Consider the following 12595-nt stretch of genomic DNA (forward strand, 5'->3'; position numbering starts at 1 on the left):
GCAGATGCATTTGGACGGTACATGCTGTTCGGGATCCATATCTTACGCTTCTGGGAGGGCGAGCCCGAAGATGAGCCCGTGTCACGGTTGCGCCTGTGAGAGCTCTGGTATTCTTGCAGACCAGTTTCAACATTGATGGCCTTATTCACCAAGGTGGAGAAATCAGCAAAGTCATGCACTAGAAGTGCGAGCTTGATGTCAGCTTGAAGGCCATCACGGAACTTCTCCTGTCTGCGTGCATCAGCTGCAATGTCTTCTTCAGCATAGCGGGACAGGTCCAGAAACTCCCGTTGATAAGCTTCAACAGTTTTGTTGCCTTGGGTGAGGTTGCGGCACTCACGCTTCTTCCGGTCCATGACTCCTTGAGGAATGAAGCGGGCACGGAAAGCATCTTGGAAGTCTGGCCAGGTGATGATTGTCCCAGCTGGCAGAGTACGCCTGTGGCTGTCCCACCATTGAGCTGCGGGTCCCTTCAGAAAGAAGGAAGCAAAGTTGACGTAGCTGGCAGGGGCTACATTGGCAGACTCCATCTCATAGGTGATGTCACGGAGCCAGTCATCAGCATCCAGAGGCTGAGTTGAGCTGCGGTACACAGTTGGATTGAGGCGCATGAATTCCTGCAGAGTTACTGGGGTTGGTTGCTGGTCCATATTGGGGCGAGGAAACTGAGCCATCATATTTCCATGAATTGGCGGTTCAGTTCGAACTGTTGGATCATACCAGCCATGTACTCAGGTGGTGGTGGGGCATTGCCACCACTACCACGACCACCTGGTCTAACCATCCTGCTAATATATAACAGGGGGTTCAGCATTGAGAAATTTGCAAAGACAAGGATCATTCATGATGAAACATGCATAATGAAAGGAGCACGATAGCTACTACATAGTAGTCGGCATAACTTACAACAGGGGTCATGCATAGAGTTCAGTACACAGAGTTCAGTACATAGACTAAAACATCATAGGCGGCACACAGGCTCGCGGCGAATGCATCTAATACTAACTAAGCAAGACTACAGCAGTCCCAAGAGGTACTGTGGAGGTAATCGTAGCCCGACAGCTGGTAGTGAGGCAACGGATAGCCCTCCACGTCAGCAGACTGGGGGCCGCGGATACTCAGGTGTAGAGCCCGACGCTCAGGTGGCAGAAGAGGACCAAGTGCGGGAGAGTAGCCTCCCACCTCTGGCCAACCGACACCGTGGGGCATCACGGTCCTGGCTGGGTAGATCGCAGTACGCGGTAGCTGTCCAGATCGGACAAAGGGGTGCAGCAGCGTCAGAGCACGGTAAAGGTGCTGACGGGTGGTGTACATCTCGTGGCGAAGAGCTCGGTTAGCTCGATCCAGCCCATCAGCATGCAGAACCAGGTTCTGATGGTAGAAGGGCTCTCGGGTGACAGTGGAGTAGGCAGCAGTATAGTATCCCTCCGCACCAACATCAGATGCGATAGCAATGTGCCTGAAAGGGGAGGTGTCCAACTCCCGATACTCTCCACGAAGACGTGTCAGAGCAGCATAGGCAGCATCGTGGACAGCCATATCGATGGTGACACCAACACCATGTGCGGTGTGCAGCACAGTAGTGGAGTCATACTCCCGTGAGTAGAGGTGGACGATGGCACGGTACTGCTCCTGGTTAAAGTCCTGGTACTCCTCGTAGACTGTGTACTCAGGGTGCCAGCAATAACCCAGATAGGTCATCATCTCGGCTAGCACCGCCGGTGATCCCGAGGCACCAATGGCCGTCGTGTGGCGAACGACCTGCCTTGTGGGTTCCATCTGAAAGCAAAGACGTTTCAAAGGAGTCAAATGACAGTGTGTGAATTGTTCAAAATACTATTCTAAGAAACAACTATGGCTTATCCAACTTTGGGGTGAATGCGGTCACGGGATCCTAGTGTTAGAGTTAGTAAATTCGTTAACCCGAGTAGAAGAGAGTTCAGAGTCCCAGAGAAAAGGTCGAGGAGTAAAAGATCCTAGTACCACCCAATGGCGACGTGTGCCCGTAAGACACACAACCATCTTAGTAAAAAGTTTTGTAATGTCTAGACTCGACTTCGGCCAAGGAGTGTGGAAAGGGGGATTCCTACAGGCAGTCGGCTCTGATACCAACTTGTGACGCCCCCGATTTGACCGTACACTAATCATGCACGCAAATGTGTACGACCAAGATCAGGGACTCACGGGAAGATATCACAACACAACTCTAAAACATAAATAAGTCATACAAGCATCATAATACAAGCCTGGGCCTCGAGGGCTCGAATACAAGTGCTCGATCACAGACGAGTCAGCGGAAGCAACAATATCTGAGTACAGACATAAGTTAAACAAGTTTGGCTTAAGAAGGCTAGCACAAACTGGGATACAGATCGAACGAGGCGCAGGCCTCCTGCCTGGGATCCTCCTAACTACTCCTGGTCGTCGTCAGCGGGCTGCACGTAGTAGTAGGCACCTCCAGTGTCGTAGGTGTCGTCGTCGACGGTGGCGTCTGGCTCCTGGACTCCAACATCTGGTTGCGACAACCAGATAGGAAGGAAAGGGGGGAAAGAGGGAGAAAGGCAACCGTGAGTACTCATCCAAAGTACTCGCAAGCAAGGAGCTACACTACATATGCATGGGTATATGGGTAAAGGGGCATATCAGTGGACTGAACTGCAGAATGCCAGAATAAAAGGGGGATAGCTAGTCCTGTCGAAGACTACGCTTCTGGTCATCTCCATCTTGCAGCATGTAGAAGAGAGTAGATTGAAGTCCTCCAAGTAGCATCGCATAGCATAATCCTACCCGGCGATCCCCTCCTCGTCGCCCTGTTAGAGAGCGATCACCGGGTTGTATCTGGCACTTGTAAGGGTGTATTTTATTCAGTATCCAGTTCTAGTTGTCATAAGGTCAAGGTACAACTCCGGGTCGTCCTTTTACCGAGGGACACGGCTATTCGAATAGATAAACTTCCCTGCAGGGGTGCACCACATAACCCAACACGCTCGATCCCATTTGGCCGGACACACTTTGCTGGGTCATGCCCGGCCTCGTAAGATCAACGCGTCGCAGCCCCACCTAAGCACAACAGAGAGGTCAGCACGCCGGTCTAACCCTATGCGCGCAGGGGTCTGGGCCCATCACCCTATGCACACCTGCACGTTGCGTACGCGGCCGGAAGCAGACCTAGCCTAGTGGCGTTCCAGTCCAATCCGGCGCGCGCCACTCAGTCGCTGACGTCACGAAGGCTTCGGCTGATACAACGACGCCGGGATACCCATAACTACTCCCGCGTAGATGGTTAGTGCGTATAGACCAAATGGCCAGACTCAGATCAAATACCAAGAACTCGTTATGCGTGTTATGTCGAAGTAACCGCGGACGCCGTCCAGGGCCAGGCCCACCTCTCGCCTAACCTGCCCTGTCGCTCCGCCACAAAGATCAACTTGCGGGTACTCCTACGAGCAGACCCGACTTTAGTCATCACATGTGTCATGTATATAGTATATAAGTATATACCCGTGATCACCGCCCAGGTGATCACGGCCCGATAGTATAGCACAGCAGACGGACAAGAATGTAGGGCCATTGATGGAAAACTAGCATCCTTTACTAAGCATGTAGGATTGCAGGTAAAGGTAACAACAGTAGTAGCAAGGATAGGATATGCATCAGTATAGGATTAACGGAAAGCAGTAACATGCTACACTACTCTAATGCAAGCAGTATAGAGGAGAATAGGCGATATCTGGTGATCAAAGGGGGGCTTGCCTGGTTGCTCTGGCAAGTAGGAGGGGTCGTCAACTCCGTAGTCGAACTGGGCAGCAGCAGTGTCGGTCTCGTAGTCTACCGGAGAGAAGAGGGGGAAGAAACAGTAAATACAATGCAAACATAAACATGACGATGCGTGACATGACAATGAGCAGTGCGAGGTGTGTCCTAACGCGACAGTAGGTGGTACCGGCGAAGGGGGGGAACATCCGGGAAAGTATTCCCGATGTTTTGCGTTTTCGGACAGATGGACCGGAGGGGGGAAGTTGCGAGTTCGATAGGTTAGGGAGGTGTGGTGGACGAACGGACTGCGTATCCGGATTCGTCTCGTCGTTCTAAGCAACTTTCATGTTGAAAATATTTTAATCCGAGTTACGGATTAAAAGATATGATTTTCTAAAGATTTTATTAATTTCTAGAATTTAATTAATTATTTAATTTAATTCGAAATTTAGATTTATGACATCAGCATGATGTCATGCTGACATCAGCAGTCAACTGGGGTTGACTAAGTCAAACTGACATGTGGGTCTAGTGGGACCCACCTGTCATTCTCTGTTTAGGTTAATTAGGGTTTAGCTAAATAATTATTGTTTAATTAAATTAACTAATTAATTAGATTAATTTAAAGAGGATTAATTAACTTAATTAATTTAGTTAATTAATTAATTAAATTTATTTTTATTATCTGTTTTATTATTAATTTTATTTTTATTTATTTATTTATTTATGAATTTTTTTAACTAGTTTATTATTTTTATTATTATTACTATTTTTTTTATCATTTCATTTTTTTCTTTTCTTTTTTCTTTTTTTGTTCTATGGGCTGGGCCCCGGCTATCATTGGGCCACGGGGTTCGGGCCCAAGGGGGCAGTGGCTCAGGGGGGGGCGAGGCCCACCTGGCAGTGGCCCAGGGGCCGTAGCGGGGGCGCGGGTGGCCGGTGCGGGCGAAGGGTGCCCGCACGCCCGAGGCGACCAGGGGAGGAGGCGCGGCCGCGGTGGCTGCCGGAGCAGGGCGGCGCGACGGGGCCAGGGGAGCACTGGGGCGGCGCCGGAGGGCGCGGGGAGAGGCGGTCGACGTCCGGTGGAGCACAGCCGCGCGTGGAGAGAGAGGGGGGCGAGTGGCCGTGGCCGAGCCACTCGGGCACGGCCCCGATGCTCTGGTCGCGGCGGTGGCGGACGGGCGTGGTGCGGGCGCGGGCACGGCGGGCAGGGGCCCGAGGCGACGGCGGGGGTTAGCGCAACGAGGGGGGGCAGGCGGGGCGTGGCCGACGCGGGCGCGCGGTCGGGGCGCGCGCGGGCGATGGCCGTGCGGGCGCGCGTGTGTGCGGTCGGGGGCGTGACCAGGGCGAGCCCAGGCGCGGCCAACGGGCGCGAGGACCACGGTGAGCGCGGGGGCGAGGGAGAGAGGAGGACGAGGCCGTGGCCTCACCGGGGGTGTAGGGTCACGACAGTGGGGCACGGGAAGGAGGTCGAGGACGTCGCGGCGGAGGGGAAGAAGGCCGGCGGGGGAAGGAGGAAGCAGGCCGGCGGGGGGGTGCTCCAGCGAGGGCGAGCTCCGGGCGGCGACGGCAACGGGGCGGTCGGCGACGGTGGTCTCCTCTCGATCCCGTTCTGGATCGGGGGAGGGAGGAGGAGATATTTCGGGGGGAGTGGGGGGTGGCTGTCGGTGAGTGGGTGGGGGTGAGGGGATAAGGTGAGAGGGGTGGGCCGGCCGGCTGGGCCTGGGGGGTCGGCCCAGTTGGGCCAGCGTCCAGTAGGGGGGGACTTCTTCCTCCTTTTGTTTTTTTGTTTGTTCTGTTTTCTTTTGTATTTTCTTTTCTGTTTTAATTCATTTAAACGTATTTAGGCATTTTATAAAAATGTGTTTACTTCACCATAATTACCGATGCAATAATTGACATAGCCCGAACATTTTTATTTTAATATTTGAAAACTTTTGTCGTTTGACTTATCTAGGGTTTAAACTTGAAACGGTTTTGATTTAACCCGAGATTAATTACAGTGACAGAGGTGACGTGGCATCATTAACGTGAGATTACTGTAGCATGATTATCCGGGCGTTACACTCACTCACATTGATATCTACTGATGGTCATCTCCATAGCTCATTAATACACCTAGTTGATGTGAGACCATCTTCCTCTCTTTTGTCTTCTCGACAACCACCATTCTATTCCACCTATAGTGCTATGTCCATGGCTCCTGCTCATGTATTGCGTGAAAGTTGAAAAAGTTTGAGAATACTAAAGTATGAAACAATTGCTTGGCTTGTCATCGGGGTTGTGCATGATTTGAACATTCTGTGTGACAAAGATGGAGCATAGCCAAACTATATGATTTTGTAGGGATGAACTTTCTTTGGCCATGATATTCTGAGAAGACATGATTACTTTATTAGTATGTTTGAAGTATTATTATTTTTATGTCAATATTAAACTTTTGTCTTGAATCTTTCGGATCTGAACATTCATGCCACAATAAAAAAATTACATTGATAATTATGTTAGGTAGCATTCCACATCAAAAATTCTGTTTTTATCATTTACCTACTCGAGGACGAGCAGGAATTAAGCTTGGGGATGCTTGATACGTCTTCAACCTATCTATAATTTTTTATTGTTCCATGCTATTATATTATCTGTTTTGGGTGTTTAATGGGCTTTAATATGCTCTTTTATATTATTTTTGGGACTAACCTATTAACCGAAGGCCCAGTGTCAGTTTCTGTTTTTTTGCCTATTTTAGTGTTTTGCAGAAAAGGAATACCAAACGGAATCCAAACGGAACGGAACCTTCGCGATGATCTTTCTTGGAATGAAAGCAATCCAGCAGACTTGGAGTTGAAGTCTGGAAATCCGCAAGGCGGCCACGAGGCAGGAGGGCGGGCCCAGGGGTAGGCGTGCCCCCCACCCTTGTGGGCCCCACGGAGCTCCACCGACGTACTTCTTTCGCCTATATATACCCTTATACCCTAAAAACATCAGGTGGAGCCACGAAACCACTTTTCCACCGCGGCAACTTTCTGTACCTGTGATATCCCATCTTGGGGCCTTTTCCGGCGCTCTGCCGGAAGGGGAATTGATCACGGAGGGCTTCTACATCAACACCATAGCCTCTCCGATGAAGTGTGGGTAGTTTACCACAGACCTTCGGGTCCATAGTTATTACCTAGATGGTTTTTTTCTCTCTCTTTGGTTCTCAATACAAAGTGCTCCTCGATGTTCTTGGAGATCTATTCGCTGTAATACTCCTCTGCGGTGTGTTTTCCGAGATCCGATGAATTATGGATTTATGATCAAGATTATCTATGAATATTATTTGATTCTTCTCTGAATTCTTATATGCATGATTTGATATCTTTGCAAGTCTCTTCGAATTATCGGTTTAGTTTGGCCTACTAGATTGATCTTTCTTGCAATGGGAGAAGTGCTTAGCTTTGGGTCAATCTTGCGGTGTCCTTTCCCAGTGACAATAGGGGCGGCAAGGCACGTATTGTATTGTTAACATCGAGGATAAAAAGATGAGGTTTATATCATATTGCTTGAGATTATCCCTCTACATCATGTCATCTTGCTTAATGCGTTACTCTGTTCTTATGAACTTAATACTCTAGATGCATGTTGGATAGCGGTCGATGTGTGGAGTAATAGATGCAGAATCGTTTCAGTCTACTTGACACGGACGTGATGCCCATATTCATGATCATTGCCTTAGATATTCTCATAACTATGCACTTTTCTATCAATTGCTCGGCAGTAATTTGTTCACCCACCGTAATACATGCTATCTTGAGAGAAGCCACTAGTGAAACCTATGGCCCCCGGGTCTCTTTCTTATTATATTGCGTCTCTCTTTTATTTATATCACATCTCGTTTACTATTTTGCAATATTTACTTTCCAATCTATACAACAAAATACCAAAAATATTTACTTTACTATCTTTATTAGATCTCACTTTTGCGAGTGGCCGTGAAGGGATTGACAACCCTTTTATCGCGTTGTTTGCAAGGTTCTTGATTGTTTGTGCAGGTACTAGGTGACTTGTGCGTTGTCTCCTACTGGATTGATACCTTGGTTCTCAAAAACTGAGGGAAATACTCACGCTACTTTGCTGCATCACCATTTTCTCTTCAAGGAAAAACCAACGCATGCTCAAGAGGTAGCATGGGTCATGTCCATCACTTCATTCTCCTAATGATGTGATCCCATTTATCAAATGACAACACATGTCTATGGTCAGGAAACTTAACCATTTTCGATTAACGAGCTAGTCAAGTAGAGAAATACTAGGGACACTTTGTTTTGTCTATGTATTCACACATGTATCAAGTTTCCGGTTAATACAATTCTAGCATGAATAATAAACATTTATCATGATATAAGGAAATATAAAATAACAACTTTATTATTGCCTCTAGGGCATATTTTCTTCAGTGAACATATTCTTTAAATGTCTGAACACTTTTTCAGATCACATGAACAAATTTGGAAAACCATGCAAATTTTTTTAAATTACATGAACTTTTTTTTTAAATGTATGAACATTTTCAGATTGCCTAAACATTAAAAAAGTATGTGAACATCTCTTCAATCACATGGGTTTAAAAAAATGGATGAACATTTCAAAAAGTGGACGAACACTTTATTAAAATCGAAAAGCACTTAAAAATATATCCGTCGTCTATATAAAAATGTACACCATGTACTAAAATGGTTCACGGTGTGATTCTTGTTACAATGTTCGTATACAAAAGCAAGGTATTTTTCACTAATGAAAAAACACAAACAGATATGAAAAACCAAAAGAAAAAGAATGACCATATGGCGAAAGAAGAAACAGGGAGAAAAACAAAAAAAAAAACAAGAAGAAAACAAAACGAAAAGAGAAAAAGACCATAAGCGGAAAGAAATGACGTAAAAACTAGAACCGAGAAAAAAAATCGGCCATCATGGTCTGACCCATAACAAGGCCTAAGGTGTGCCATATCTAAAATGCCCCAATAAGCAATAAATAGGGAAAATCTCCAAGGCTCCATCCCTGGCCCGGTCATGTACAATTAAGTCATGTATTATTTTTACCCCGCAAAAGAAATCATGTATTTGTTGTGGCATAAAAATGTATTTCTTTGTTATTCTAAAAAAAGTCACGTGGTGTTTATATGTTCATGAGTTTGGTTGCTCTCGACACGGGTGGAAACTGTGTAACAATCACTACCTCGCCAAAAAAAAACTGTGTAACAATCACTACCATCGCTCGCATCAAGCCATGAAATCCAAAAAAAATGAGACCAACCCAAGGGCTAACCCTTGTTGGCATTTTTTATAGGAGAAACTCCGCGAGCACCGCGCGTCCGAGTCGGGATTCGAACTCGGATGGACTGGCAGCAACCCCAGCTGCCCAGCCAACAGGTCGATGCCCCGTCCTCATCAAGCCATGAAATCCACCAAGGTGGCATTTGGTCAGAGGGATAACCAACCAGTGGATAGGGATAGCCAGTTTTGGAAGGGATAACACTCGTTTGGTTTGGTGGTGAAGAAGACCGGGGATAACCAGATACCCAGGAATATTCCTTCAAAAGCTGGCTAAAGGGAGCCGCGAAATTCTCGCGGATGGTGGCCGCCACCCACGGTCGGTGAACTCCCGAGGCAGGGAAACATTTTCTTTTTTTCTCTCACTCCTCCCGAAAGAGAACAAACACCCTGTCCACACGGACAAGGCAGCGGCGGCAGAAGCAAAAGGAAATCACACAGTCAAGAGTGCATATAAACTGCATGTTCAGTTGGAGAAGAACGAGCGTGATGGCAATGCGGGCAGCAGCACGGGTCTACCTGGGAACCTCGATAATTGTACTGATGACTCATGGAAGAGGTTGTGGAAGCTACCCTGCCCAAGGAATATCCAGCATGGCGAATAAAGCATGAGTCTCTGGCTCTGCGAACTAACCTTGTGCAGGGGCGGAGCTTCGTTGGGGCAGACCTGGGCCATGGCCCGCCCAGGATTTTGGCCGACTTCTTGCATATGCTTTGTAGCCAGTCACCCCCTTCACGATCGACCCAAAGCCATCCAGCAGCGAGGCACAATACCTGGCAGTTGTGGGCTTGTGGCCGGCGACCCGTGCTACTGTCCTCTGAACCTACAAGTGCTCCTCTCCTCTGAACCTCTCGTCCTCCCGTAGTCGCGTAGCTCCACCTCCAGTACACTACACCATGAGAAGGCCGGCAAGGCCACCCGAACTCGCGCACTCCCGGCCGCATGACTTCTCCGGCGCGCGCATGTTGTCCGTGTGGTCGTGCGACATCCGGGTGTGCTCATGGCATGCTCTAGCAGTGTTGCACGTGATCTGTTCGACGAAATGTCTGAAGTAGGGAAGAAAATTTGAGGGGTGTAATTGGGTGCATAGCTAAGTAGAGGTTTGAAATGAACACGCCCCGTCACCGTTGGACGCGTCAGCGCGCATATAAGAAGCCAGTTTAGCTAATAGTGGTTGTAGATGCTCTAAGAAACTAGGGTAGTTGCAGACTCGATATTTGTGCTCTCCTTTGAGCTGGCCCGCCCAACCTTTTCTTCCAAGCTCCACCACTGACCTTGTGAGAAGAGGTGTGCAAGTTGAGGATAAAACGTGCTTATTCTGTGGAAGAGTGGAGGAGGACGGGGCTCACTTGTTCGTCATGTGCAAAACAGTCAAGGAAGTCTGGAGGGATCTCTCGCTGGAGAAGGAAAGAATGGCGCTGGAACGTATCACGTCTGTGCATGTGATGTTGGATTTTCTTTGGGGGCTAGATGAGAAAAAGCGCATCCTAATCCTTACATTCTGGTGGCTGTGGTGGAGTAACCGGAATAAGGTGAGGGAAGGGGAGCTGCCGGACACACCCGCGGACGTGGCGAGGAGAACGAGGAGCAGCGCCTTGGAGTACCACCAGGTCTATGCACAAGCAGGGGCTACTCCAGAGAAAATTTCATGGAAACCCCCACCGGATGACAAGATCAAGCTCAACGTCGACGGGTTGCACGTGCCAGGCGAGACACATGCTGGATGGGGTGTGGTGGCGAGAGATGCGGCGGGCACAGTCCTATGCGCAAGAGCAGGCCGGAAGGAATACGTTGCCGATGCCTTTGCGGCCGAGGTCCACGCAATGGCAGAAGCTGTCTCCTTTGCTGCGGACATGGGTATGCTACGAGTTATCTTCGAGACGGACTGCCAATTGCTAGCGGAGGCCATGGACTTGGGAAAGGTAGATTCCTCGGCGTACTCAGCAATCATCGAAGATACAAAGCTCCAACTCAAGCTGTGGTTCTCACACCATGAAATAATGTTCTGTAAGAGACATGTAAACTCTATAGCTGATGAGCTTGCCAAACTTGGTCGTTTATGTGATGTAAACCACTCTGTGCAGTGGGAGTCGGATGTTCCAGCCAATGTGGCTGCATGTGCTTTGGGTGATTTGCCCGGGCACCAGTAATATACAAGCTATGCTTGACCCTCAAAAAAAAGGCAGCGGCGGCAGCTACGATTTGGATCGGCGGCGGTCTTTTGAGCAAGTGTGCACGGCGACGGCGGATGTATGGCTTCGGGCAAGAAAGGTCCAGTCTCGGTGGTGCGCGTCGAGTTGCGCCTATGCCGAACACTCACGCTCGCCGGCCGCGGCTGCTGATGTCCTACGCAGTGCGGACTCCGGGGCAACTGCCTCCACACCTCCGGCGATCCCAAGTTCATGAGCACGTCGAGGCTGGCCTGTGTTGGAAGACGTCGTCTACCGCGACTCCAGGTTTACCAGAACGTCCGGGTCCTCCGTCCCACGCCCGCCAACACGCACGTAGGCACGTAGCACATTTGTACGCATGTAGCATATTCTCCAACTGCCAGATTATACATTCTTCAGGGTAGCATATTTGCATCAGGCAGCAAGATTGGCTTCGACTCGCTATCTGATGAATCATCTAATCTGCTAATGTATGTGATGTGTTTTTAGACACTTCTTTTGACATTAGATTATACCCATTTGACTGTACGCAGGATGTGTTTGGATCATGAGATTACGATACATTTTTTGGATGCTGTTGTTGACCTATTCCACATTATATATATCTTGTATATAATTAGTTGACTAAATTTTTTCAGATTACACACATATGGGGCAATCTTACCATTTCGTGACAAAGAGGTCATCACAACATGATATCCATCTCTCATCCTTCTTACCAAACATAAAATCGGCTATTCGTAACCACCTCCCAGTTTACAACCAAACACAAGAGCGAAGATATCCGCAACCACGTGGTTAGGTATATGCCATCCTACCTGCCCTCTGTTTTTTGTTTTTTGTTTTTTGCGGAAACCTGCATGCCCTCCGTTACGTGGTGATTTTTTTTTGACACAATTACGCGGCGAACTAACAAGGGTCGCTACTAGTCGTGCTCACCAGCTTTGCGTTCTCGCCTCCATGGCCGATCGAGTTACCAAACTTCAAGAAATGTGACATCTACATCTACTGGAACTTATTAATTTGAATCCTTCAGCTACGGTTGATCGATATGCTTTGGCAGTCTGACTGTTCAAGGTTCCACAATTTCATCTAGCAACCTTATCGAGTGCATCTGTTTAACGATTCCATGATGCCTCTCGAGCCTATTCACTGGCCAGCATGCAACTACACCATACTGTGTCGTGTACCCGAAAAAAAAGCATGTGGTGTTGTTTGTATGCCATCATGTTCCTGGCACTTGCACTCGTGAGTTTGTTCCCTTTGCAAATGCATCGACTTCAGTAGCCTCTCGGTTCTTCAGTTTTATAGATGCTGCATCCCTAGCCGTACGTATCTCACACATAAAGAAAAGT

The 12595-nt window shown here is 48.3% G+C and overlaps 1 protein-coding gene across 1 annotated transcript; it reads left to right on the forward strand.

Annotated features, from left to right (window-relative positions):
* The first annotated feature begins 10427 nt into the window (after nucleotides 1–10427).
* Nucleotides 10428–11219, forward strand: LOC141027033 (uncharacterized). Its single transcript, XM_073503946.1, has one exon. The coding sequence runs from the start codon at nucleotides 10428–10430 to the stop codon at nucleotides 11217–11219; it is 792 nt and encodes a 263-aa protein (XP_073360047.1).
* The last annotated feature ends 1376 nt before the right edge of the window (nucleotides 11220–12595 follow it).

Source organism: Aegilops tauschii, chromosome 7 (assembly GCF_002575655.3).
Source record: "Aegilops tauschii subsp. strangulata cultivar AL8/78 chromosome 7, Aet v6.0, whole genome shotgun sequence".
Classification (NCBI taxonomy): domain Eukaryota; kingdom Viridiplantae; phylum Streptophyta; class Magnoliopsida; order Poales; family Poaceae; genus Aegilops; species Aegilops tauschii.

Coding starts and splice junctions, on each gene's coding strand:
- LOC141027033 (XM_073503946.1), top strand. CDS start 10,428: ATGTGCAAAACAGTCAAGGAAGTCTGGAGGGATCTCTCGCTGGAGAAG.